This window comes from Lepisma saccharinum, chromosome 4, assembly GCF_977018435.1.
Source record: "Lepisma saccharinum chromosome 4, izLepSacc3.1, whole genome shotgun sequence".
NCBI classification, from domain to species: domain Eukaryota; kingdom Metazoa; phylum Arthropoda; class Insecta; order Zygentoma; family Lepismatidae; genus Lepisma; species Lepisma saccharinum.
Genome location: NC_139232.1, coordinates 8643312 through 8667894, shown reverse-complemented (window position 1 = coordinate 8667894; position 24583 = coordinate 8643312). Strand labels below are relative to the sequence as shown.

Here is a 24583-nt window from a genome sequence, read left to right as displayed (position 1 = left end):
TACGCTCCATACGCTGCGCAGATTTGCTTCTACTCGGAGTTTTGTTTGAAACTCGCACTGCATTAAGCCAAGCAAGTGGACAATGCGATGGATTTGTCTAGTAATAATTATTCATCCTAACGTGCGAATAATGCATTCAGCGTTGGCCAGTCCTTTCGTAAATCCCCGGCATGCATTTCGCTCTAGAAACTGCAAGGTAAGTTTAGTGGTTCCAGAATGAAGTGGATGCACTTTCGCACGTTTGTTTGTCTTGCGAAAGAAAATAAAAAAGGTGAAAAAAGGATTCGCCCAGCCTATCCACTTCACGTCCATCGATAAATAAACCCCGCGCTTCGATCAGAGGCAATCGCGTATTTACAAGTTCCAGTCTGGGAGCGGAAACCGATGAATCTTCACTCCGTTACGATCGTGAAATGCGCGAAAACCCTACCCTGCAAGAAACATTTCGATATCATAGATCCCGTTTGATGCTTCCAGCTTGATAGCTAACCCTCCCTTCCCTGCTCGCCCTCAAAGGCGATGCACGCGACACACTGCGGCTGCGCGCCGAACTAACAAACCTCTATGGCCACGCAACAGCAGTTGAACTCGTCTTGCCGTCGACCTGCTGTCAGTCGTGGCTCGGTAGTGTAAGTGTTGGGTCGGCCGCAGTTGTGTTCCTTAGTTTGTTGTGGTTTATAGTGTGTTGTCTGTTTGTTCACGTAAAAAAGGAGGGAACGTGTGCAGAGGAGATACTCTAATAGGTAAGTACGACACCAACATATGTAAAATCTCGTGCAGTTTTACGTCTGTTTTCCTCGTGTTTTCGGAGTGCCAGTTTCGCGAAAATGTGTGTTGTTTAATATCCTCGCTCAGTGGCACCGGAGCACAAGTTCACGCGCTGAGTAGAAAGCAGGCTGTAGGGTATAATGTGACCCGTACTTTTTGCGTCAGTGTTGTGTAAATTTTACCTTTCGTAAGCCTCATTGATGAACCTTATTCACATTGTCACCCTTCTGTGAACGTGATGCATCCCGTAGTTACGTTATCGCCATTTATTTATCAATAACAAGCGGATGTTGTCATTGGTTCCCTTTCACGCGTTGATAGGAAGCTGCATTCACATGTTGCGTTTCATAATTGACTTTGTATCGTTGTTCCGTTCAATTTCAAATCGCTTGTAAAAGCTTGAAAGCAAGCGTCGTTACGCATGGCTGGTCATAAACGTAGCAATGAAATGAAAATTATAGTGACAGTTGCTGTGAAGCAGAACTTCCTGTTGAAGGATTTCTCCTAGTTTGATTTTGAGGAATTAGCCTTGTACTTTGTAAGGGAGAAGGTTTTGTATTAAAACCAAAACTAATCTTTCACCTGCTCGGTGGCTTAAAAGCGTCCAGTGGTTAACTTTCGAAGTTCCCAGGGTGTTTTCTTGTGCGTCTACGTTAGTCTAATCATCATTCACCCTTATCGTTGCGATTAACCAAAAGATGCAGAAAAGGGACGTTAAATAACAAGAATACAAAACCATACAAATTTTAAAATTAGTCTTTGGATTATTCCGCGGAGGTAGAAGCCTCAGTCGTTTCCAACGGCCTTTATTGGGTCATCGTCCCGTTGTCTCTGCCAGTAGCGTGCCCAAAGAGGGGTGGGTGGTCATAATCTCCCAGTTGACCCAATAGTCCTAAAAAAAGAACGTCAAAAACAGGAAAATGTACCAAATAAGGACCAACTACTAAAAAAAAGTATACCTAGTTCCCCCTTTTCAAAATCCTGGCCACGCCACTGAGCTCAGCTCCACCGCCAATCAGATACATGAAAACATGGTTACATGTAACACTGACAACTAAAATAAGCAGTCCATACCCGAACATGAAATTCTTGAACAAGCCACCGAAAGCGACGTAACCAAGTATAACGATTAATTGATTTAATTATGTTATTTTACGTCCGCGACGATGTGGATGAGTGATAATGTGATGGAATTGATGAACTGACTCAAAAGAACACCATGCCTAGATCAGGATTCGAATCCAGAACCCTCTAATGGGTCTTTCTGAAAATTTTTAGAGGTTGTATATAAATCATTGGCTATTGCCAGCGTAGTACTGTGCAAGGCGTTATATTTGCATACTACGCAATGCAGAATGTACATCGTAAATTCATAGCTTGAAGCTTTATTATTTAGTATTATTGCTATACAAGTGCTAGACAATACTGGTTGAAGGCGAAACCATGCCTCATTGTAATGGAGCAGTTACCTGTTGGCCTACACAGCTATTTACTCCCATACCCCAAAACAGTCTCTATTTTACTTTTCTTTACAAAGGCCCAATTTGATCCTTTTTGTTTCACGAAATTCACAATTGTTTGGGGATAAATCCAGTGTCTGCACACAAACCGGCGGATTTGCATAAAAACAACTGGAACAACGTAAAAGGGGGCAACAATAAACAAGCAAATAATCGAATCCCGCACTGCGCTTGTTGATCTCTATTTGGTTACGTGTGACAATGCGAGTGAATGAACTTAGATTGATTTCGTTATCTGTGACAAACAGGTTTGTTTTTACTCCGTTGGTGGCGCTCTACGTAAACAAACCATGTGTATATCTCGGTATGGGGTTATTACAGGAAGATGATAATGTAATTTAATGTTTGCATTAAGTAAAATATACAAATCATTTACATACAAGTTTTCCCCTGTATTTAACCTAAATAAAGTTTCCAATACGAAAGACAAGGGCAGTGTCTCAATAATAATAATAATTAAATATGCAAATTAATTAATATTGTATTGTTATTTTTATGTGAATAGGTAACAAGATAGTAAAAGAATAGATGTATAACAGCATGTAACCATTATCTAACTTACGTGTAGTTAAGAGCGCCAAAATTTGTATAAAATCAACTGCCCTGGCAAGGAAATTAATGTCAAATACATAAAGAATTGAATATTTATTGAATAACAAAAAAGGAGTTAGATCCACTTGACGAAGAGTAAAATTCCTGATTAATATTTTATGGATATTATCATAATTAGTAGTGTGCATATATCTTTGGTAATGTCCGTCAAAGACGGATGATCTCAATTCCTTGCCTTCCAATAAGTTCTTTGAAAATAAATAACCATCGATTACATAACAAATGCTAAAAAAAAATCATTATTTAATTTTAGTACTTGGTAAGTCTTTCGGGGTATTAAATTTTTATTTCTCTGACGTAGAGGAAGTACAGTACAAAGCAAGAATTTCTAGTCAACAAGGGATTATTCTGGAGCCCAAGTTTCGTAAATAATTGCATATTTTGCTCCTACGCAGTTTGTCCCACAAAGACCAAGAATGTTGAATATGGTACTAATGGAACTACTCGATTCATTTTGCTTATTTTTAGACGTTTCAATGAATTCTACACATTCGTAATGATTTTAGCATATTTTCGGAATTTTCTGATTGTGCACACATTAGGTTTGTTGCATCAATTAACACAGTTAAACGTGTTATTTCGATTTCTTTGAAATTATCGTCTGATCTAAATTGATGCATTATTAGCGGTCGAACAGAACAGCTGATAAAATTACCATTGGATGCATTTCTAATTGTATTTTGACACCAAAAAGTGCATCATTAGCAGCTCATGCATCTGAATGTGTTATTGTGTCATTTGACACATGTTCTATTTTAGTAAGGGGACATTGAAGGGTGCAAAATGGCATATATGCAGACGCACCAACCAATTTTAAACCGATCAACATTTTTCGTTCTGTGGGTGTAGCTTCCGTAACTTGTATGGCTATTACGGAACGTGTGTCCTGCCAGGCCTGTTTACAATATTGGAACAAACAGATTGAAGAGTTCGTACCTCACCACGATTCGAACCCATGACCCCTAGCAATTATGTAACCGCTTTGTTACACAAAGTGTTTAAAAGGTGTTTTTTTTTATCGAATGTAGGGTCGTTAGAATATTAATGAGAAATATTTTACAATAATTCGCTGTCTATTATGTGCTTATTTAATAAAAATACGATCTCTGGTAATGACATTTCTAAGTTGTTTCCAGTATCCCTTCTAAAATACGCCACTGGACATGATTGACGGTATTGTATAATGTTGCTTTACGCTAATTTTCAAAATTTAAATAAGGCATGTACGACAATATTCTTAATAACTTGTGATTCAATAAAGTCACGATCAGATCCTGAATTACTAAAGTTAAATTTAAGTGTGCAAACTTCTGACTTTTGATGGATGTATTAAAACGATTGCTTGAGCAACGTTGTGAAATAAGTATACATCAGAATTATTATCAAAGAAACTTTGGTCTTCAAATCACAATCGAAATCTCTTCAAAGGAAAAAGCATCATGTTTTAATACATAATTATAAATTGACACATATCCAGCATTTATAATCTATATTTTTACACCCTATAGCAGAGTCCTTGTTTTGATACTAGAGGCAAAATTGAAATTGGATGTAGATAAGAAGTTGAAATTCGATATTGAGAAGGATCAATACGTAGACATATATAGGAGTAGAACATTTCATTTGAACTGAGGCATATATTTTTCAATATACCAGAATGTTAGTACATAATGGTCCACTGAATAAGCTACTATCAAATCAAAAAGTGTTTAATTACATTTTATTCTATCTTTACAATAAAAAGTGTGTGATTCGTCCGGGCTAAATATTAGTGTTGCCCACGAGACGAGACTTTGGCCTGTCTCGTCTCGTGGAATTGCTGTGAAATGCTGTCTCGTCTCGAAAATATTCGTTTGTCAAAGGGACACATGACCAATCTCGTCTCGTCTCGAATTTTTAAAAGCTTGTCCCGTCTCGTCCCGTGGGCAACACTACTAAATATATATTTATGGCTAAAGGGAAGTGCTATTTTCTCTATTAGCTTACTTTACAAGGAAAAGGTTGGGGAATATTAAGCAAAACAACAAGACTGACTAAACTTGATTCTTTCACTTGAAGTAGGAATTGTAAAATACTTCGTTCATTTTTTTTTTTCGAGTGAAAACAATGGGACTTTGGATAGAGTATTGTTTTTCTGAAAATTTATGTAAGGTGAAGAATGTTCTTTTTTAATTCATGCTACAATATCTTGGACAAATACATTTTTCACTTAGCAGTGTACTTGAAGAGTTATCCTGTGTACTTGAAGAGTTATCCTCTCCTCCCCCTATCGGCAGCCGAGCGCGTCCAGTGCTCGCTATCGAAAGTTATGGGTTCGAGTCCCCACTTGGTCATGGGTGTATTTACGTGTTTAACACTTCATAAATTGCATTTTGTTATCATTTATCCTTATAATCTCGATTAACCTAACAGGCAGAAAAGCGACGAAAATAAGCAAAAAGTAAATTGTTTCATCTGAACCGAATAGCCTATAAAGTTTCAAATTCTGTCTTTAATCAGGCCCCAGTGATAATGCATAATAATAGTAACTATAATTGTGAATTGAAAAGTGATTAGTTGAATGCCGTATATCTGATGGATTGATTGATTTAGTTTATTGTACTTGGCTAATCACGAAAATGAGGTTGTTGATATTGATGAAGGGACACTCGCTAAGAAAACCCATACCCTGTCCAGGATTCGAACCCTGTACCATGGTCGTAGCGCGCTGTGCTGCCCATTCCGCCACGGAAGTCGGTTTCACATTCTTTATGTATTGGATTATACTCTCGACCCCTTGACACCCACTGACGATGTATAAGATTGCTATTACCGAGGTTCAGAACACGCACAGGGACTTGTTTTTCAAAATCTGGCTGGAAAACACACAATCATTTCTGGGAAACTTTTCCTTTTCAAATTGTTCTCTGAAGTTGAATTTCTTTTGTTTCCATCGACGTCCCTTGCGAATTCTGTAATGGAATAAAATAATTTACTCACGAATTTTAGGACTCGTGAGTAAAACAAACAAGAATCTCCCACATGGATTTAAATCTAAAGTAGTAGTTTTGCTTTAAAATTCTTCACTCCATCTACTTCTTTGTGTGTACAAAAAAAGCCGTGAAAGTAAATAGTGTGCACATTGTGATTGTGCACACATTTCGAAACAGTTTCTCGATGTTCCTCTTTCTGAATTAATAATTTTGATTTGTTTCCTGCTTTTCGCACAGTTATCGTGCATGTTCGTTGACTACATTGTTAGCAACAGAGCAAGTCCCGTCTTATGTGTGAGCAGGTCGTCTCGGTCCTTCTCGTGTTGTAAATGCTTGTCTCGTACTCGGTCTCGCCTAAACGCACGGCCATGAAAATAGGCGGCTGGGCAAAATTGCGCTGGTGCCACATGTGGGAAAAGCAAAGCGAGAGCGGGACAAGAGTCGCTGGTTCCCGCGCACTGTTTGGCAACGTCAACCGGGCTGCGTTGCCTAGTTCGAGCGTCAGACCGACCTCCCTTCGGGGCACTTTTGTGTCATCCCCGACCTTTCGAGCAAATACTGTCACTTTGTAACGCATGGATTACAAAGACCAATTCTACAACGAGATCTTTCATTCTCTTAAACCTCCGAACAGACGGGGTTGTGCTCCGACGTGGCAACAGTGCGAAGTTCTGCCACCCGCCTCATTTCATGGTCGGCGTTTAGAGTTGAAAAGCTGGAGCAGAAAAATCCCGCGGAGCAGACACTGAGTTTGATAGACTGATTGTAGTGAAACCTCCAAAATCATTCAAATCTGAATTCATGGAACCCCCCTGAACAGGTTGAGAGTTGCCAACAATGGCTTAACTTGTCTATCACACTAAATAAAATAGGGTAATATGAACTATCAGTAAAACAATTGGGTATCCACTGATTACGTTGTTGATTTTAAGTCCGCCCTGTGCACAGATAAGGGGGTTGTAAGGGGTGACCCTTCTTAGACACCCAAGCTTTTTGTCATCCATGCAGTCCCGTTCCCTCCCACTGGAGTCGTCTCGCGTCACTACTTGCGCAGAGACTTGTTTTCGTTCGCCTGCTCCGGAGATAACCGCGACATAGTAACGGGTGTTCATTAAGTAACTATGCAGTACTAGACATTGCTTCAGTAAGGGCTCCAGAATGCAGGTGCAGTACCGTTCTGCATTGATGGTGTCCTCACGGCGCACCAAACACCAACTTTTTGATCATGCAGTGGTGCTTCCTTAAATTCATGCGGATTCTCCGTAGTCCACACACGACTATTCTGGCTATTAACGTAGCCAGAGAGTTGAAACCATGCCTCGTCCGTGAAAAACGTTTTGTCAAGAATCCCCTCACCATTGTCCTGCAGGAAGGAGAGAAACCAGTTGCAAAACCTCACACGCGCCGGGTGATCGATGTCTCTCAGTTGATGCACTACCGAAATTTTGTACGGATACACGGGCAGGGACTTCCGCAGAATCTTGTGAGCGGAACCAATGGACACTTGGGCCTGTTGAGCTAGTCGTCGAACAGATTTCTTCGGACTTTGCAGCATCATGTCCTGCACTTCCAACACCACCTCTTCGGATGTGGATGACCTGCCTGATTTTGCGGAACACGTGCTCCACAAGAAACACTCTTTGTTCAATCGTTAGCATGATAACCTGGATCACTGATGTCACTGCTGATGATGACTGGCACAAACAAGATATGTTGTCTGCAATCGAACCGGACCTGCGAACAAATAAAAATACCTTGTGTATTGCAGTGCATAGTTACTTTCTGAATACCCGTTATAAGTCTGGTCTTGTCTCAGTTTTACAGATTTCGGTCTCGACGGGTCCTGCCTTGGAACTTCTAGTGTATTTGCGAAACCGAGTTGCGCAAACCAGCCTTTTTTTATTTGTTTGCTTTTTACCGAGTCCCGGAGCTGAAAATGAATGAGTTATTGTTCTTTTCGGTCGTCCTGAGGCAACGATCCTGCACTCTGTAACATGAATGTTAACTGCAGTCCTTGGAATCCAACCTTACAAGTACTCATTACGTAAATAAGTACGCTGGACTTACATGTCTTGGAAGAGTTCGGTGCTTTCCTTTGTCGACAATGGAGTCGTTGGTCTTGAGGAGAGCTTTTAATGTCTCGGAGAGCCTGCGGGCACTCTTACCCTCAAGTGGCCTCTGATTGGTCGCGGCGATCACCATTCATTTACTCTGAAAAGAGTTCGGTTGCCGCATGGTGCACTTTTCATCAAGTGTCTCAATGGTCTCTTGCGTGACGGCAACTGCGTCGTCACATGGGCTCTTCGCCGTCCCCCGTGGCGCATTGGTTAGCACATCGCGCTACGACGCTAGGGCTCCCGGGTTCGAATCCTGACCTGGGCATGGATGTTTGCGAGTGTCCATTCATCAATTTCATCATATCATCACTCATCCCCATCTTCGAAAATGAGCCAGAAGTGGCAGAAGAAGCGAAGTAAAATAAAGCAAATCAATCAACATGGGCTCTGGTCACTGGCACACCGCACGAGAAAGTCTGGAACCGAAGAAACAAATCAGGACAAACTCAATAACTATTATCACTTTTCAATTGATTGACTGATTTATTTTACTTTTGTTTTCTGCCACTTTTGACTAATCGCGAAGATGAGGATGAATGGATAAGATGAAATGGATGAAAGGATAATCAGAAACACACAATTCCCAGGGAGAAATATACTGGCAGTGAGTCCAGACGCCAGAGCCTCGTTAGTCTGCTAATGTAGTCCAGGGTGTATTACGTGGATGCGATGACATTTGGGTGCCTTCATAGTCACCCCTTACACCCCATCACTTTTCAATAAACTCGAAATAGTTAATATTTTTTTTGGATCGACAGAATTGTTTGCAGATTAGCAGAGGACCTCCGACAGCACGCTACGACGCCAGGAGTCCTGGGTTCGAATCCCGGAGCATGGGTGTTCTTTGTGAGTGTGCCTTCATCAATTTCATCATATCATGACTCATCCTCATCGTCGCGATTAGCCACAAGTAGCTGTAAAGCTACGTAATATAACCTGATTCGATCGATCAATGAATCTGAGAACGTAGACGTCCAGTTTTCAGCTGGCATCAAATATGGTCACCTTACCACAGCAAGCAATAATTTGTAGGCCTGGTCCACTCGCCGTATTTGTAGCAGAGCTTTCTTGCATGCACGCGGAGGCTGGCAGAGCGGCAAAAAGTAGGTAGTGAGCGATGCAGCAGGCTGCGTCGGTCGCGTCCGTGCAGTGAGAAACTTGTCATATGATTCGTGAGTGACAGTGCAGTGTGGCATTGTCATAATTACAAAAGAGACTGGAAGTGGCCCAGTGAAAAGGAGGGCACCTTCCCCTGCAGTATATTATACTTCCCCCACTTCTGCTCTGCTGCTTACTGGCCTTGAGGTGCAGTGTGCAGGTGTGATGTTCATAACGCACGGAGCTCTCGCTGGCAGTAATAAAAAGCAACAAACAAACGCTGATTCCGTAATTTAAACATGTAATACCAGACAAATGCAACAACCCCTGAGATTATCATTATTATTATTTCGGAAAACTTGTGGTAGATAGGCATGGAAAATGTCAAGGGTAACAAACAGGTGGAGTATTAAGATTGTCTACAAATAGTTTACAATGAATGCTAAGAATATCATATAGGCTATGTCCTAAAAAGTTACAAAATTTATCGTACACAAAAAGAGAGATTACTGCATAAAATTTCATACATAAGGGCATGTATGTTAACAGTATATAATAATTTATAAATTAAAATTTAAAAGAAATAATGATTAATAAATATGGCATAATTAAATATGATAATAACTGGAGGTATTATTCGTTAATGTGTATTGCTCTTGTATTTTCCATGAATTCAGTTCGACTTATAGTGCTTTGTTAAGTAAATAGTCTTTTATAGCTAACGTCTGTTTTTTTTTAGGGTCGTAGGTGTTCGGGAGGTTATTATGAACAACATTTAGCATTCAGTGGTGTATTTTTTGATAACTGCAGTCTGTTTTGTTTTAGGTGGTAGTCGTTTTTGCTTCTAGTGTTTTGGTAATATTTGGTCACCTGAGCAGTATTTAAAACAATACAGTTACGTTATATGTGTAGAGAGAGAAAAAAGTCATTATCCGTTGCTCCTTAAAAATTTATTTAGACGAAGTCTTATTACGTAATGTAAACCTGATTCTCGAGGCTTTTTTTGAAGTCGTAGTATTCTGGAGATTTTATCATAAGATCTACCCCATGCTACACCATATTCATTATTCAATGATTAGGGAAGGGATTTAAAGGTGCAAACTTATGGTCGGGAAAGGGGGGAGAAAGTTTCTAAAATGGTGCTGATGGAATACCTTTATTCAATGCTCTCTTTTTCTGCGCCTTCTCTATATAATGCGCGCGGACCGCATAGAGAACTGTGGTTCTGTCGAATAGGTTCCGTTGAAGTTTGTGTTTTCCCTCACGGGTTTTGCTACATTATCTTGGGAACTACTGACGCTACAATGATTATAATATACCATTCTATAGCTCTCGTTCTGCTCTACAAAATGAGACTATAGGATTTTATGTAGCTTTTCAAGAAGAGTGAAATTCATTTATGTTTCTGTCCAATTTTTTAACGAAACGTGAAGGAAAAGCGTGCTGAAGCATCAAATAGTAATAAAAGAGGAATAAATGTGCTAATCTCACCAAAAGGTGCAACAAAGTTTGTTCATTTTACTTGATTCCATGTTATAAAATACATATCTCAAACGATCGCTATGAAAATAGCTATATTTTCGGAATAAAATACATTCCCTAGACACGCGCACATCACCCTTTCAACAGACAGACAAGTGCTTAATTGTTTTGCACCTGCGATTTCAAGGTTTCTCAGCTGAGACCATTGCGGAAACAAACTAGAATGAAAGTAGATACCAATGGCATCGTGATCTTCGCTTGCCAACACTTAACCCGTGAACAGGCGTCGTGTTCAGGCGTCACGTTATTTTGAATTGCGTGACCCTCGTGACTTTCGATTCCTTACCATCTTCAGCATGAATAGCGTTCGAGGAATTTGATGGGAATTTGTTTCATTCAGTGGCGTTCCCAGGAATTTTCCAAAAAGGAAAGGGCTAGTTTTGTTTCCAAACTAACATCTATTTCGACCACACTGATCGTCGTATGTGGTCCGCTTGTCCGCATGTGACTCAGGAGGTTGGCATGTTTTGTAAGCAGGGACGGTGTCGAGACTAGGGATGGCCAAACGGATCCGGATCCGACAGTTTCGGATCTGGATCCGGATCAGTAAGTTCCGGATCCGGATCCGAGAGTTTCTTATCTGAATCCCATTATAATATTACCACACCTTAAAAGGTATGATCTTCGATTACAAAAAAAATTTCACATTAGTTAGTCCTACAATAATTTTTTTCAAGTGTTGTTCCTAAAATACTTGCTACGCATCGGCTAACACAATCGTGCACAAAAATAGTCTTACTTGTTTAACATAAAATGTCAGAGGTGCTTTTGTAAATGCCATTGAAACGAATATGTATTCATTCGAATGTATTGGAAATGGAAACGCACATAAATGTGAGACATTCCATTCCAATATGAAACCTTTAACACATAGAACAAGATAGAAATGTTATACAAAAATTATACAATTTTTCTACAGTTACAGTTTTACAAATTAAAATAAAACATTATAATATATGCAGTGTTATATAATTACAAAGTGTAAGACTAACAAGGGAGGTTATCTAAGTATCCCCCTCCGATTTCCATGAAACTTGGCAGGTGTATAGTGGGGCCCAATGGAAGAAATAACTGTTTTTTTGTTTCAGCTAAAAAACTGTTTTAGGGGGCAAAACCCCCTCAAATGTCAAGATGAGGACAAATTGAAGTGGGGATCTGACCCCTGTGTTCCCCTCCGATTTCCATGAAACTTGGCAGGTGTGTGTATAAACGGGCCCAATGGAAGAAATACGTGTTTTTCTGTTTCGGCTAAAAAACTGTTTTAGGGGGCAACCCCTCTCAAATGTCAAGATGAGGACAAATTTAAGTGGGCATTTCACCCCTGTGTTCCCCTCCGATTTCCATGAAACTTGGCAGATTTATTGAGGGGCCTAAAGGAAGAAATACGTGTTTTTTTGTTTCGGCTAAGAATCTCTTCTAGTGGGCAACCTCCCCTCAAATGTCAAGATGAGGACAAATTGAAGTAAGGATCCCCCTCCGATTTCATGAAATTTCGCAGGTATATAGAGGGCCCCTCCATACACCTGCCAAGTTTCATGGAAATCAGAGGGGGAGACTTAGACCTCCCTTGTAAGTGTATTAATTAATTACAAATCGCGCACGCGCACACACACTATATATATGTGTGTATGTATGTATTAGCAGGTAACAATGTGTTATAAACACATTCTTACTTTCCAAAGAAGCGCATGTGGGATGGCAAAACGGATCCGGATCCGAAAGTACCGGATCCGGAAGTTCCGGATCCTTAGGATCTGGAACCAACCGGATCCGGATATCGGATCCGCCCGGATCCGGATCTGGCCATCTCTAGTCGAGACTAGATTTAGTAGAAAAAAATTATTGATTTGGTTTATTTTGCTTTCCTTTCCTGACACTTTTTGTAATAGCGAAGATGAATGTGAGTGATATGATGAAGTTGATGAATGAACACGCACAAAAAACACCCATGACCAGACTGGCTGGCGATGCTGCCTGCAATTTCATCAGTTCGAGGTTCAGTTGTTGCACTTGGAACAGCCACACGGAGGTTCAGTTGTTGCACTTGGAACAGGCACACGGAGGTTCAGTTGTTGTACTTGGAACAGCCACACGGAGGTTCAGTTGTTGCACTTGGAACAGCCACACGGAGGTTCAGTTGTTGCACTTGGAACAGCCACACGGAGGTTCAGTTGTTGCACTTGGAAGAACCGTACGGAGGTGGTTCAGTTGTTGGACTTGGAGCAGCCATACGGAGGTTCATCTCTTGCACTTTGAACAGCCACACGGAGGTTCATCTGTTGCACTTGGAACAGCCACACGGAGGTTCAGTTGTTGCACTTTGAACAGCCACACGGAGGTTCATCTGTTGCACTTGGAACAGCCACACGGAGGTTCATCTGTTGCACTTGGAACAGCCACACGGAGGTTCAGTTGTTGCACTTGGAACAGCCACACGGAGGTTCAGTTGTTGCACTTGGAACAGCCACACGGAAGTTCAGTTGTTGCACTTGGAACAGCCACACGGAGGTTCAGTTGTTGCACTTGGAACAGCCATACGGAGGTTCATCTGTTGCACTTGGAACAGCCACACGGAGGTTCAGTTGTTGCACTTTGAACAGCCACACGGAGGTTCAGTTGTTGCACTTTGAACAGCCACACGGAGGTTAATCTGTTGCACTTGGAACAGCCACACGGAGGTTCATCTGTTGCACTTTGAACAGCCACACGGAGGTTCATCTGTTGCACTTGGAACAGCCACACGGAGGTTCAGTTGTTGCACTTTGAACAGCCACACGGAGGTTCATCTGTTGCACTTGGAACAGCCACACGGAGGTTCATCTGTTGCACTTGGAACAGCCACACGGAGGTTCAGTTGTTGCACTTGGAACAGCCACACGGAGGTTCAGTTGTTGCACTTGGAACAGCCACACGGAAGTTCAGTTGTTGCACTTGGAACAGCCACACGGAGGTTCAGTTGTTGCACTTGGAACAGCCATACGGAGGTTCATCTGTTGCACTTGGAACAGCCACACGGAGGTTCATCTGTTGCACTTGGAACAGCCACACGGAGGTTCATCTGTTGCACTTGGAACAGCCACACGGAGGTTCATCTGTTGCACTTGGAACAGCCACACGGAGGTTCAGTTGTTGCACTTTGAACAGCCACACGGAGGTTCGCCACACGGAGGTTAATCTGTTGCACTTGGAACAGCCACACGGAGGTTCATCTGTTGCACTTGGAACAGCCACACGGAGGTTCATCTGTTGCACTTGGAACAGCCACACGGATGTTCATCTCTTGCACTTTGAATAGTCATACGGAGGTGGTTCAGTTTTTGCACTTGGAACTGCCACACGGAGGTTCAGTTGTTGCACTTGGAAGAACCGTACGGAGGTGGTTCAGTTGTTGGACTTGGAGCAGCCATACGGAGGTTCATCTTTTGCACTTGGAATAGCCATACGGAGGTGGTTCATCTCTTGCACTTGGAACAGCCGCACGGAGGTGGTTCAGATGTTGCACTTGGAACAGCCACACGGAGGTTCAGTTGTTGCACTTGGAACAGCCACACGGAGGTTCAGTTGTTGCACTTGGAACAGCCACACGGAGGTTCAGTTGTTGCACTTGGATCAGCCACACGGAGGTTCAGTTGTTGCACTTGGAACAGCCACACGGAGGTTCAGTTGTTGCACTTGGAACAGCCACACGGAGGTTCAGTTGTTGCACTTGGAACAGCCACACGGAAGTTCGGTTTTTGCACTTGGAACAGCCACACGGAGGTTCAGTTGTTGCACTTGGAACAGCCACACGGAGGTTCAGTTGTTGCACTTGGAACAGCCACACGGAGGTTCAGTTGTTGCACTTGGAACAGCCACACGGAGGTTCATCAGTTCCACTTGGAACAGCCACACGGAGGTTCAGTTGTTGCACTTGAAACAGCCACACGGAAGTTCAGTTGTTGCACTTGGAACAGCCACACGGAGGTTCAGATGTTGCACTTGGAACAGCCACACGGAGGTTCAGTTGTTGCACTTGGAACAGCCACACGGAGGTTCAGTTGTTGCACTTGGAACAGCCACACGGAGGTTCAGTTGTTGCACTTGGAACAGCCACACGGAGGTTCAGTTGTTGCACTTGGAACAGCCACACGGAGGTTGAGTTGTTGCACTTGGAACAGCCACACGGAGGTTCAGTTGTTGCACTCGGAACAGCCACACGGAGGTTCAGTTGTTGCACTCGGAACAGCCACACGGAGGTTCATCTGTTGCACTTGGAACAGCCACACGGATGTTCATCTCTTGCACTTGGAATAGTCATACGGAGGTGGTTCAGATGTTGCACTTGGAACAGCCACACGGAGGTTCAGTTGTTGCACTTGGAACAGCCACACGGAGGTTCAGTTGTTGCACTTGGAACAGCCACACGGAGGTTCAGTTGTTGCACTTGGAACAGCCACACGGAGGTTCAGTTGTTGCACTTGGAACAGCCACACGGAGGTTCAGTTGTTGCACTTGGAACAGCCACACGGAGGTTGAGTTGTTGCACTTGGAACAGCCACACGGAGGTTGAGTTGTTGCACTTGGAACAGCCACACGGAGGTTCAGTTGTTGCACTTGGAACAGCCACACGGAGGTTCAGTTGTTGCACTTGGAACAGCCACACGGAGGTTCAGTTGTTGCACTTGGAACAGCCACACGGAGGTTCAGTTGTTGCACTTGGAACAGCCACACGGAGGTTCAGTTGTTGCACTTGGAACAGCCACACGGAGGTTCAGTTGTTGCACTTGGAACAGCCACACGGAGGTTCAGTTGTTGCACTTGGAACAGCCACACGGAGGTTCAGTTGTTGCACTTGGAACAGCCACACGGAGGTTCAGTCGTTGCACTCGGAACAGCCACACGGAGGTTCAGTCGTTGCACTCGGAACAGCCACACGGAGGTTCAGTCGTTGCACTTGGAACAGCCACACGGAGGTTCAGTTGTTGCACTTGGAACAGCCACACGGAGGTTCAGTTGTTGCACTTGGAACAGCCACACGGAGGTTCAGTTGTTGCACTTTGAACAGCCACACGGAGGTTCATCTGTTGCACTTGGAACAGCTGTACTGTTGTCAAGAGCCACTTGAATCTTTTGGTTAAAATACACAGTTTTCAAATTTATGTATTTTTCCTACTTTTGCGTCTCTTTTGTGTAACTTTTTCTAATCATGTCAATGAGGATGCATTATTTATTTAGTTATTTTCGTATCTATGGCCGTTTTCTGCCACTTTTGGCTAATTGTGAGAATGGGGAAGAATGATGAGCAGAGTGAGGAATGGAGGAGCAGGATGATCCCATCTTCCCAACTAGGAGTCTTTCCTAGTGTTTGTTTTGAGTCCACTTTATGCACAAAACAGCTGATCGAGACTGATACGAACCACCATGTGCCCTCCGCTGGGTATCGAACCTGGGGCCCTTTGAATACAAGATGACAATTACAATTTTCACTTTGTCTTCTTTGTCTTTTACAATTCATGATGGGTTAAAACAAGGAGATGCATTATCTCCATTGCTCTTTAATTTTGCCTTAGAATATGCTGTTAGGAAGGTAAAAGAAACTAATGAAGAACTAAAATTAAAAGGTGTGACTCAGTTGTTAGCATATGCAGATGATGTAGACTTAGTGGGGGATGATGTGAATACAATTAAGAATAATGCTAAAATATTTTTCAAAACTGCTAAAGAGATAGGTTTGGAAGTTAACAAAGAGAAAACTAAATATATGCTTACAGGCCGAAACCAAGTGTTAGGTAATAATCAAAATCTAATTATTGATAACAACTCGTTTGAACCAGTTTCCAAATTCAAATACTTAGTAGTAATATTAACAAATGAAAATTATATTAAAGAGGAAATAAAAAGTAGGCTTAATTCAGGAAATGCATGTTACTTCTCTCTTCATAAACTTTTGTCTTCTCGTTTAAACTAAAAGTTAAAATATGCAAAACAGTAATTTTGCCTGTAGTATTATATGAATGTGAAACTTGGTCCCTTACATTGAAAGAGGAACATAAATTGAGAGTATTTGAAAATAAGACCCTTAGGAAAAATCTTTGGACCTAAAAGGGATGAGGAGACAGGTGAGTGGAGAAGGTTACATAATTTAGAACTACATAATTTGTATTCGTGTCCAGATATTATTAGAATAATTAAATCAAGAAGACTTAGGTGGGCAGGCCATGTGGCACGAATGGGAGAGGAAAGAGGAGTTTACAGAATTCTTGTTGGGAAACCTGATGGTAAGAGACCTGTAGGAAGGCCAAGACGAAGATGGAGGAGGGACAACGTTGAGATTGATCTAAGGGAAATCGGTAGGGATGGAAAAGAGTATATAGATCTTGCTCAAGATAGGGAAAGATGGAAGGCCTGTGTTGCTGCAGCCATGAACCTTCGGGTTTAAGGAGGCTAGAGAGTTAGTTAGTTAGTCTTCGGGGAAGCATATCCAACAGAAAAACTTACGTAAAGCATTGTTTCACCTGTTTCTCATTTATACCATTAGAAGCATCTCCCAGCTATCCTCAAGGTTCGAGCAAATATCCGCCATCCCCCAATTAACATTCTGTTTAAGTTAAGAAGATTAAATTGTTAAATATCACATTTTTTTCTTATTCCCATTTTGTGCACGTTCTAGTTAATTTTGATACATGTGATATTCTTCCAATTAATTTTTAAAAGAATTCTGTCACATAAATATTTTTAAAATGACAATAAGAACATGACGGATACGTGTAAGACCTAGTTTTTTGAATTGATATGCCACTTACAAAGGTATTTTATTCTCAAACACTTTATTAAAAATATGTAACTGAAGTAACACTGCTATAAAAAATTATAGAATGAAGGGAATCATGGTAATAAATAACAGAATCTATTTTTCAGAACGGTCAACTATCATACTAGGGCTTCTTTTGAATAGCCATGTAGTTGTTTAAGTTTTTAATACAGAAGTAGCGCAAAAGTAGTGAAGTAGCGAGTATCGAACAGGAGTAGCGTAGCGAGCTACTTTTTGGTAAATGTAGTTATAGCTGTAGCGAAGCTACATTTTGGAAGAGTAGCTGTAGTTGTAGCGAAGCTAGGGGAGAGCGGGGTCAATTGTAACACGGGGCAAATGTAACAATCGCTACTGTGCTGCTCTCGCGAGGTATTTTTTCAAACTATTCAAACCTGTAGAAAGGAGACGTCAGTTGGGAGTGACTCATGTGGTGGTGGTACTTACGTAGCGAGTGTTCCGGCTATTATTGGGAGTTTTTCAAATTTTCAACACGTAAGTAAAAACATAAGGTTCCTTTTTATTGTTTAATAGTGATTTCGCGATGTCGTCTGATCAAGGTTTGTATATATCATCGCAATACACAATATTTGATGCATTTGTTAAGATATTTGTGATCAATTTCTGGTGTCGGGGTTAGTAGCTGCAAGCCAGCAAACAATATGGCGTCAGGATGGGGCAAATGTAACAAATGTAACCGGGGCAGTTGTAACACTGTTACAATTGCCCCTTATGCGTTTCTTATGTAAAATATTCACTTGCATTGTAATAAAAAACATTGTTCAACCATCCTGAATTATTACATTCTGTATGTTTCAGAATGGTGAGAGACAGAAAAAGAACTACCGAACGAGGCCCTTATCACAAGATAAGATGGAAGAAGCTGCAAAGTTAGTTTTGGAAAGCAATGTTTCCATCCGACACGCAGGAAAAGCGCACAATATTTGTCTCGTGACATTGACCCGTTTTGTTAAGAAGAGACAAGAAGAAGGGAATCCTGTAATGGGTTATAAACCACACCTACTAATGACGAGAATGAAGTTAATGAAACAGGACAATCAAGTAACTTGGAAGAAACTATTTGTACCCAGTACAAAGAGCAATGCAACCCTTGCAATGAACCTCTTCCGTCCACCTCAACAGCTGTTTCCTCATCTGACATTCGACCTTTGCCTCATGGAGAACCTAAAGAATCAGCACCTCGAAGGAGAAGAAAGAAAAGTGCTATATGGACAGATAAACCTGAAAATGAACTACTTATGGCACAGCAAAGATCGAGACAAGAAAACAGCAAAGGGAAAAATAGGCTGTTCAACAGAAATGATAGTTGGCAATCAAAAAAGAAGAGAACTGCAAGAAGAAGCACAAGAAGGTGTCAGGAAAGCAGCTCTGAAGGCGACGAATGTTTTTGTTAAGTTTGCCTTAAGAAGTGCTCCAATAGTGCATCTGGTGAGCAATGGGTGCAGTGCTTAACTTGTGACAACTGGTCACATGAGAAACGCACCAAAGGAGACAGCTTTTACATTTGTCATAACTGTCAGTCAGAATGATCAGATATATCTTTGTTAGAAGCAGTGTTTGGGACCTGGTATGGTTCGATTAGCCTACTTATTAACGAAAACACAGTTAGCTAATTCTTAATCATTGTGTAAGGCTACATGTTATTTCCAGCAAAAAAATGAATTGTATTTCTGGTAAATGTTAGTATGTTACATTTGCCCCTGCAGTGTTACATATGCCCCCGACCAAGGTTCAATTGTAACATTTACCACACATTTTTAAAACACTAATTATGATTAGCATATTATATATGGCGGGATCGTGACTGCATAATATCAATAACAACATATTGTAGTGTTTCCATGCCGATTTTCACGCTGCAAAGATAAATAGTTTCATAGAAAATGCATCATTTGTCAAAATTGTTACAATTGACCCCGCTCTCTCCTACTTATAAAATGTAGCGTTCTGATCACTGGTTATATAATGGGAAATGTCCTTTCGTGCAGGGAAGTCTATGTCCAATTTTAGGTGCAAAAAGAGATTTTATGAAAACTGTAGAAGCTTTTGGAAAGTTTCAAGTCGGAATTCTGTCTGTCTTTGTTTTACTTGCATGCCTGGATACAGCAATGTATTAATTGCCTTTATTTCACAATAAAATGTGTAGTTCCATCATTTCCCCAATAGATGGCTCTGTTTAGATGGTGGTAAAATATTTTTCCTATGATACAAAGCCTCCAATTTTCAACTATAAATGCATATAGAATAGTAAGCATTTAATCCACCTTTTACCTTCACAAGACACATTGGAATCAAAGTTGTATGGACTTTGATTACGTAAATTTTATTTTCGAAATCGCTCATAAAAATTTACTTCATAAATGTCCAAAACTCAATGTTATGGTGGGTTGATTGATCTTAGTGACGTGGATAAAAATCTTGACGTAGGGAAAAATCCTGACGTCATTATCATTCAAAATACTTCCAGAATCACCTATTGGTTTGTAAACTACCAAAATTTCCTTGTTTCAATTTATTTTGATGAGTTGTGTAATGGAATGGCGAATATGAGAATTGTCAAATTGTGAAAATATCTGACGTTGATGGGAGACATTGATAAAAATGTATGTTATTTCCGTGATCAGCATTCAAAACACTTACAGAATCTCCTATTGATTTGAAAACTTCAGATTTTTTTTCCTAATTGCAGCCATACGGAGGTTCAGTTGTTGCACTTGGAACAGCCACACGGAGGTGGTTCAGTTGTTGCACTTGGAACAGCCACACGGAGGTGGTTCAGTTGTTGCACTTGGAACAGCCACACGGAGGTGGTTCAGTTGTTGCACTTGGAACAGCCACACGGAGGTGGTTCAGTTGTTGCACTTGGAACAGCCACACGGAGGTGGTTCAGTTGTTGCACTTGGAACAGCCACACGGAGGTTCATCTGTTGCACTTGGAACAGCTGTACTGTTGTCAAGAGCCACTGGAATCATGGAGGATGGACAGATTCACATTGGGTACGAAATTTTACCTTCATTTTTCCTGCAATACCCAGACACATTGCAGAGGTGTTCACCATCCGGAGGGCGACCCTCATGGAACAAACCTCACCTCACCAAGAACTGTGAGGGTTATGGAAGGCAAGGGCCGTGAGGGTAACTGCGAGGCAGCCACCAAGCTGAGCGCGTGCGAGAGTCACAGAGAGTGATTTAAAATGAACACCTCTTATGGATTGGCGCATTCGTGGCGCCATGTACTCTTCTCAGACACTTGACAAACGTAATGCGCGTATCTTACTATAGATCAGTGGCGCCAACTTTGGGTGGGCTGAACTCGGAGATTTGTTTTATAATTTTATGCAATAATATATGTCATAAGTAGGTTGAGGATTTGCTGTAAGAGTAACATTACTTTCTGTTCCTTGGCCAGTAAATGTAGGCTTTTACGTTTAAAAATCCTTTCATCCCATTTCTGCCTAATCAATCATAATTACCTATTCCGAATATCACTACTTTTGAGTGCCTAAACCTGGATAATGATATTCATCACTTTAAGTGCAAATTTTGTATTTCTCGGTTCATTTTTGTCTTCCTATTTGAGAATTTTTAGTGCGTACTGATCTTCATCCTTAACTTCCTTAATTTTCTAATAAACCATCAGACCACGGATATTGTAAATCATATATGACACTAAGAAGTATACTAGAGATGTAACAAATTATTATTATTTTTATTATTATTATTTTCAGTCAGTAGTTAAGTGGACTCCAACCCGACAGGCTAATATAGGTGGGCACCACTGCTATAGATTCTTCATTGTTGCGATTAACCTATAGTGACAGGAAAACAAGGCAAGATAAGGAAATGGCAAAATACGGAATCTACGAATGGAGAAGCACTTGCAAAGCTCCCACTAACTCCATCCCAATTGACCGTTTCCACTTTGCAGAGGTTGATGGCCACCTCCTCCGCCATGCCCGAGTACATCTGCAAACAAACACAATTGTGTCACCGTAGGAACGTCCTCGGGCTCAAGACAATGCTGGATGACCACGTTGCCGGGCAACGGTACCTATTAACGCGGGGGAAATCGGGTCAAGGATGAAGCGCCGTCGGCCTCTTTGCATAACAGTGTTGCTTAATTGCCTGGAACGTATTGCAAACCTGCCAACCATGGACCGATGGCTTTTCGGTCTGTTGTGCCAAACACCTGACAAAGTGTGTTTACTGACTGCATTTCAAGGTTCCCACATGATGCTATATCGTGGGAGGTAGTGGACCTGAATTCTTCAGTGACAGGTAACTGCAGTCTTGCATCCCAACGAGTCTTTGGGGTTCCTCCCAAGTATCCATTTATTAGAGGCTGAATGCATCCCAGAGCTGCTCTATGCAGGGACATTACCGAGGAAATTCACACCTGAAAATGCTGGTTTGTAGGGCACAGACATAATGTGTGTTCCATAAGGATTGGTTGGTTCTAGGGATGCTTAGTGGAAAAAGCATTCATGTTATGTTAAATATACAACACTGTATTATTTTGAAATATAACTATATACTAGCTACGAAAAGACACACTGTGCTACACTCATTGTCCACAGTTTACCTCACCGTGGTTTCGCTAGCTGGGTTAGAGACTTTGTCCATCTCCAAATCGACAACTGATGCCAATAGATCACCACTCACTGCTACTTGGGCATTTTAGAGATAACACTGTGTTTAGAAGAACTATAAACGAAGAAATCACATGCCACATTTCAATTTAACTAGCAAATTTGTGGAAAGCATTCTGATGCTTCATTGGCGTCAGCTTTCTGCTTCCGTAGCGTGATGGATGACGTTGAAACTGCCACCTGACGGGAAAAGTTGCAACTGCAGTTCACGGGAGCCTCTCGATTCGATGAACAAGTGCGGTGTATGAAGTAAACGTGCGCGTGCGTATTCGGACACGACCTTTACTTTCAAACGGATGAAAACTGCCAAAACAGCGTGCTCCTGCCATCTAGGAGTAAAAAACTGAACCTTGTTACTGATCGCAAGTGTGTTAACAAGCATCATCGCTGCCGTTTGAAGAACGCTAAATCTATTAGCACTATATTGCTTCCAAGGCTGTGCAAGTAGGATTCGCAAGTTGGGAGTGCAGTGACGTGTGTAGGGGGGGAAGGCCCCAATTAGTTGTGATGAAGGATGACAAGTGGCTTACTCAACGTGGATCGTGCAACATTTTTCTTCCATGATTTCTTCGTGATGTGCATGGCGCTCATCCATTAACCTGTGTTAGGTAATTGACAGTTAATAATGCGGGTTCTTTTTTTCTCCTCGAAGGCCTCACATGCTGTCAGTTCAAAAGTTAGCCATGAGTCATTCATTACATGTACATAATTGCTGAAAGAAGAACGTAATATCGGGAACGGAAGAGTGATGTTGCTGGCTGAGAGGGATATTTCCCTGTCGTGCAGCAAAAAAATCCCTTTCCTATCTTAAAATTCCGTATTTTAATATTAAGGTAAATAAATCGCACGGCTGGCCCAGGATTTTTGATTTAGAAGGGAGTAAGTACGTTTTAGAGGGTTGTAAAAGCAGTCAGCACGAATCAGACCGTTCTGAATAATTTTATGGGGGTGTATATCGAGAAATGTAATGAGCGTATTGGTTGTGGTGGATAACTTACTCACTATATAGTTAATTTTTAATTCTTTACATATAAAGTAACAATATTTGTTTTTTGTTCAGTCTTTATACACTTTTAAATTGAAAGTTCACCGCTCCCTCCGCGGCCGAGGTCTAAATTTAGCATGCAATGAAGCCTTAGGCAATTCCACGAAAATCCTTTCACCTTAGCATCCAGAGAAAACATGCAAACACAGTTGTCAAATTGAGCTCTTCTCCCACGTTGCTAACAATTGAAGTGTGTTAAAGTAATTGTTGATATTGTTACGTCTATTGCAAGAAAGTAACTGTTTCACAGCTGCAGTCACTTACTTTACATAGTATCTAGTTACATTTAGATCTTAAAAGTAACTCACTTCCGGTCACTGAGGAACACACAAGTCGAACTCTAAACTTTCAGTAGCAAGATCGTTGTGTTCGAATCGCGGGTGAGACTTCAGTGATATTTTGTTACTGTGGTGTGAGTTGTTTATCGTACTTCATTCCCATTGTTGCAATTAATGCAACAAGTTTCCTCGAAAAGACAGTGCAATACAAATGCGCCCCTGTGCTGTACTTTCTATGAGTTTCCCCAATCATGGAAAATTATTGTTAATTAATTGAGGGGGCATATATTGATTTAGTGTGTTCACTCGCTCCATCACTGAGCTGGAAACATGTCCAAGCGGCTTGGCTGTCACTTGCATAAATCGATAACTGTCCCTCCTGTTTTTCAGTGTGTTTATCAGTTACTGTGCCAGCAATCAATGCACTGTTTCCTTGGAAGAGTTTGTTTTGGTTTTCCTGAAGTTTGGATTAACACTGTACAAGGTGTAACTTTAATGGCGCCCACGGACCACAGAAACTTATAGAGGACATGAAAACAACTTTTCATTTTTATCGTTTGTGTATCTTTTCGGCGGGACTGTCGTTAAAAAAAACGGCTCGTTTTGCCGCCTGTATGCTCGCAACCCAACACAACATTTAGGCAGTGTTGCAAGGATCACACATTTTGTGAAAAATGAGACTAACAACCACATTATGTACTGTAAAAGGAAGCGAGAAACGCGTCCAGTAGACAAACGGGAAGTGAACCAACGATACGAAAAATGGTTTAAAAACAACGTGTTCAAAAGGAAGTGGTACTATCGGATTTTGTCTCAGCCCCTACATGTCAAATATTTGAAAATCTCGTTGCCAAGTTTATACTCATAAAAGATCTCTGTTTGACGTGTTTTCTGCAGACTTTTCCTCGTGTATTTTATTAATCAACCAGATGGAGGGTTACCTCATGTGAGATCTTTTACGATTATTGTCCTTCCACTTTAAATTCGGAGCCGCGATAGTCTAGCGCGTCAACGGGTAACAAGCTTCACTCTATCAGGTGCATACGTATCTCGTACCGTCCCTGCCGTGGGGAAGGGGTAATTTTACCTCTACTTCGAATCGGACACAGCCGTCTCGCCCATGGTCATTTGCTGCCAATATGTCGTACTTGTAATGCTATTTTAGCCGGGCCCC

The 24583-nt window shown here is 41.4% G+C and overlaps 2 protein-coding genes across 5 annotated transcripts in view; one reads left to right on the top strand and one right to left on the bottom strand.

Annotated features, from left to right (window-relative positions):
- Positions 1-604: 604 nt before the first annotated feature.
- Positions 605-24583, top strand: part of Pgant9 (polypeptide N-acetylgalactosaminyltransferase 9) — a 912350-nt gene continuing 888371 nt past the window's right edge. For all 4 annotated transcript variants that reach the window (XM_083120278.1, XM_083120277.1, XM_083120271.1 and 1 more), the window contains exon 1: positions 605-743. The gene's annotated coding sequence lies outside the window, so the exon portion shown is untranslated. The remainder of the gene's footprint in view (positions 744-24583) is intronic.
- Positions 7014-7430, bottom strand: LOC145986838 (uncharacterized). Its single transcript, XM_083121311.1, has one exon. The coding sequence runs from the start codon at positions 7428-7430 to the stop codon at positions 7014-7016; it is 417 nt and encodes a 138-aa protein (XP_082977437.1).

Excerpts from the sequence above, each read along its gene's own strand:
- LOC145986838 (XM_083121311.1), bottom strand. The coding sequence starts at position 7,430 with ATGATGCTGCAAAGTCCGAAGAAATCTGTTCGACGACTAGCTCAACAG.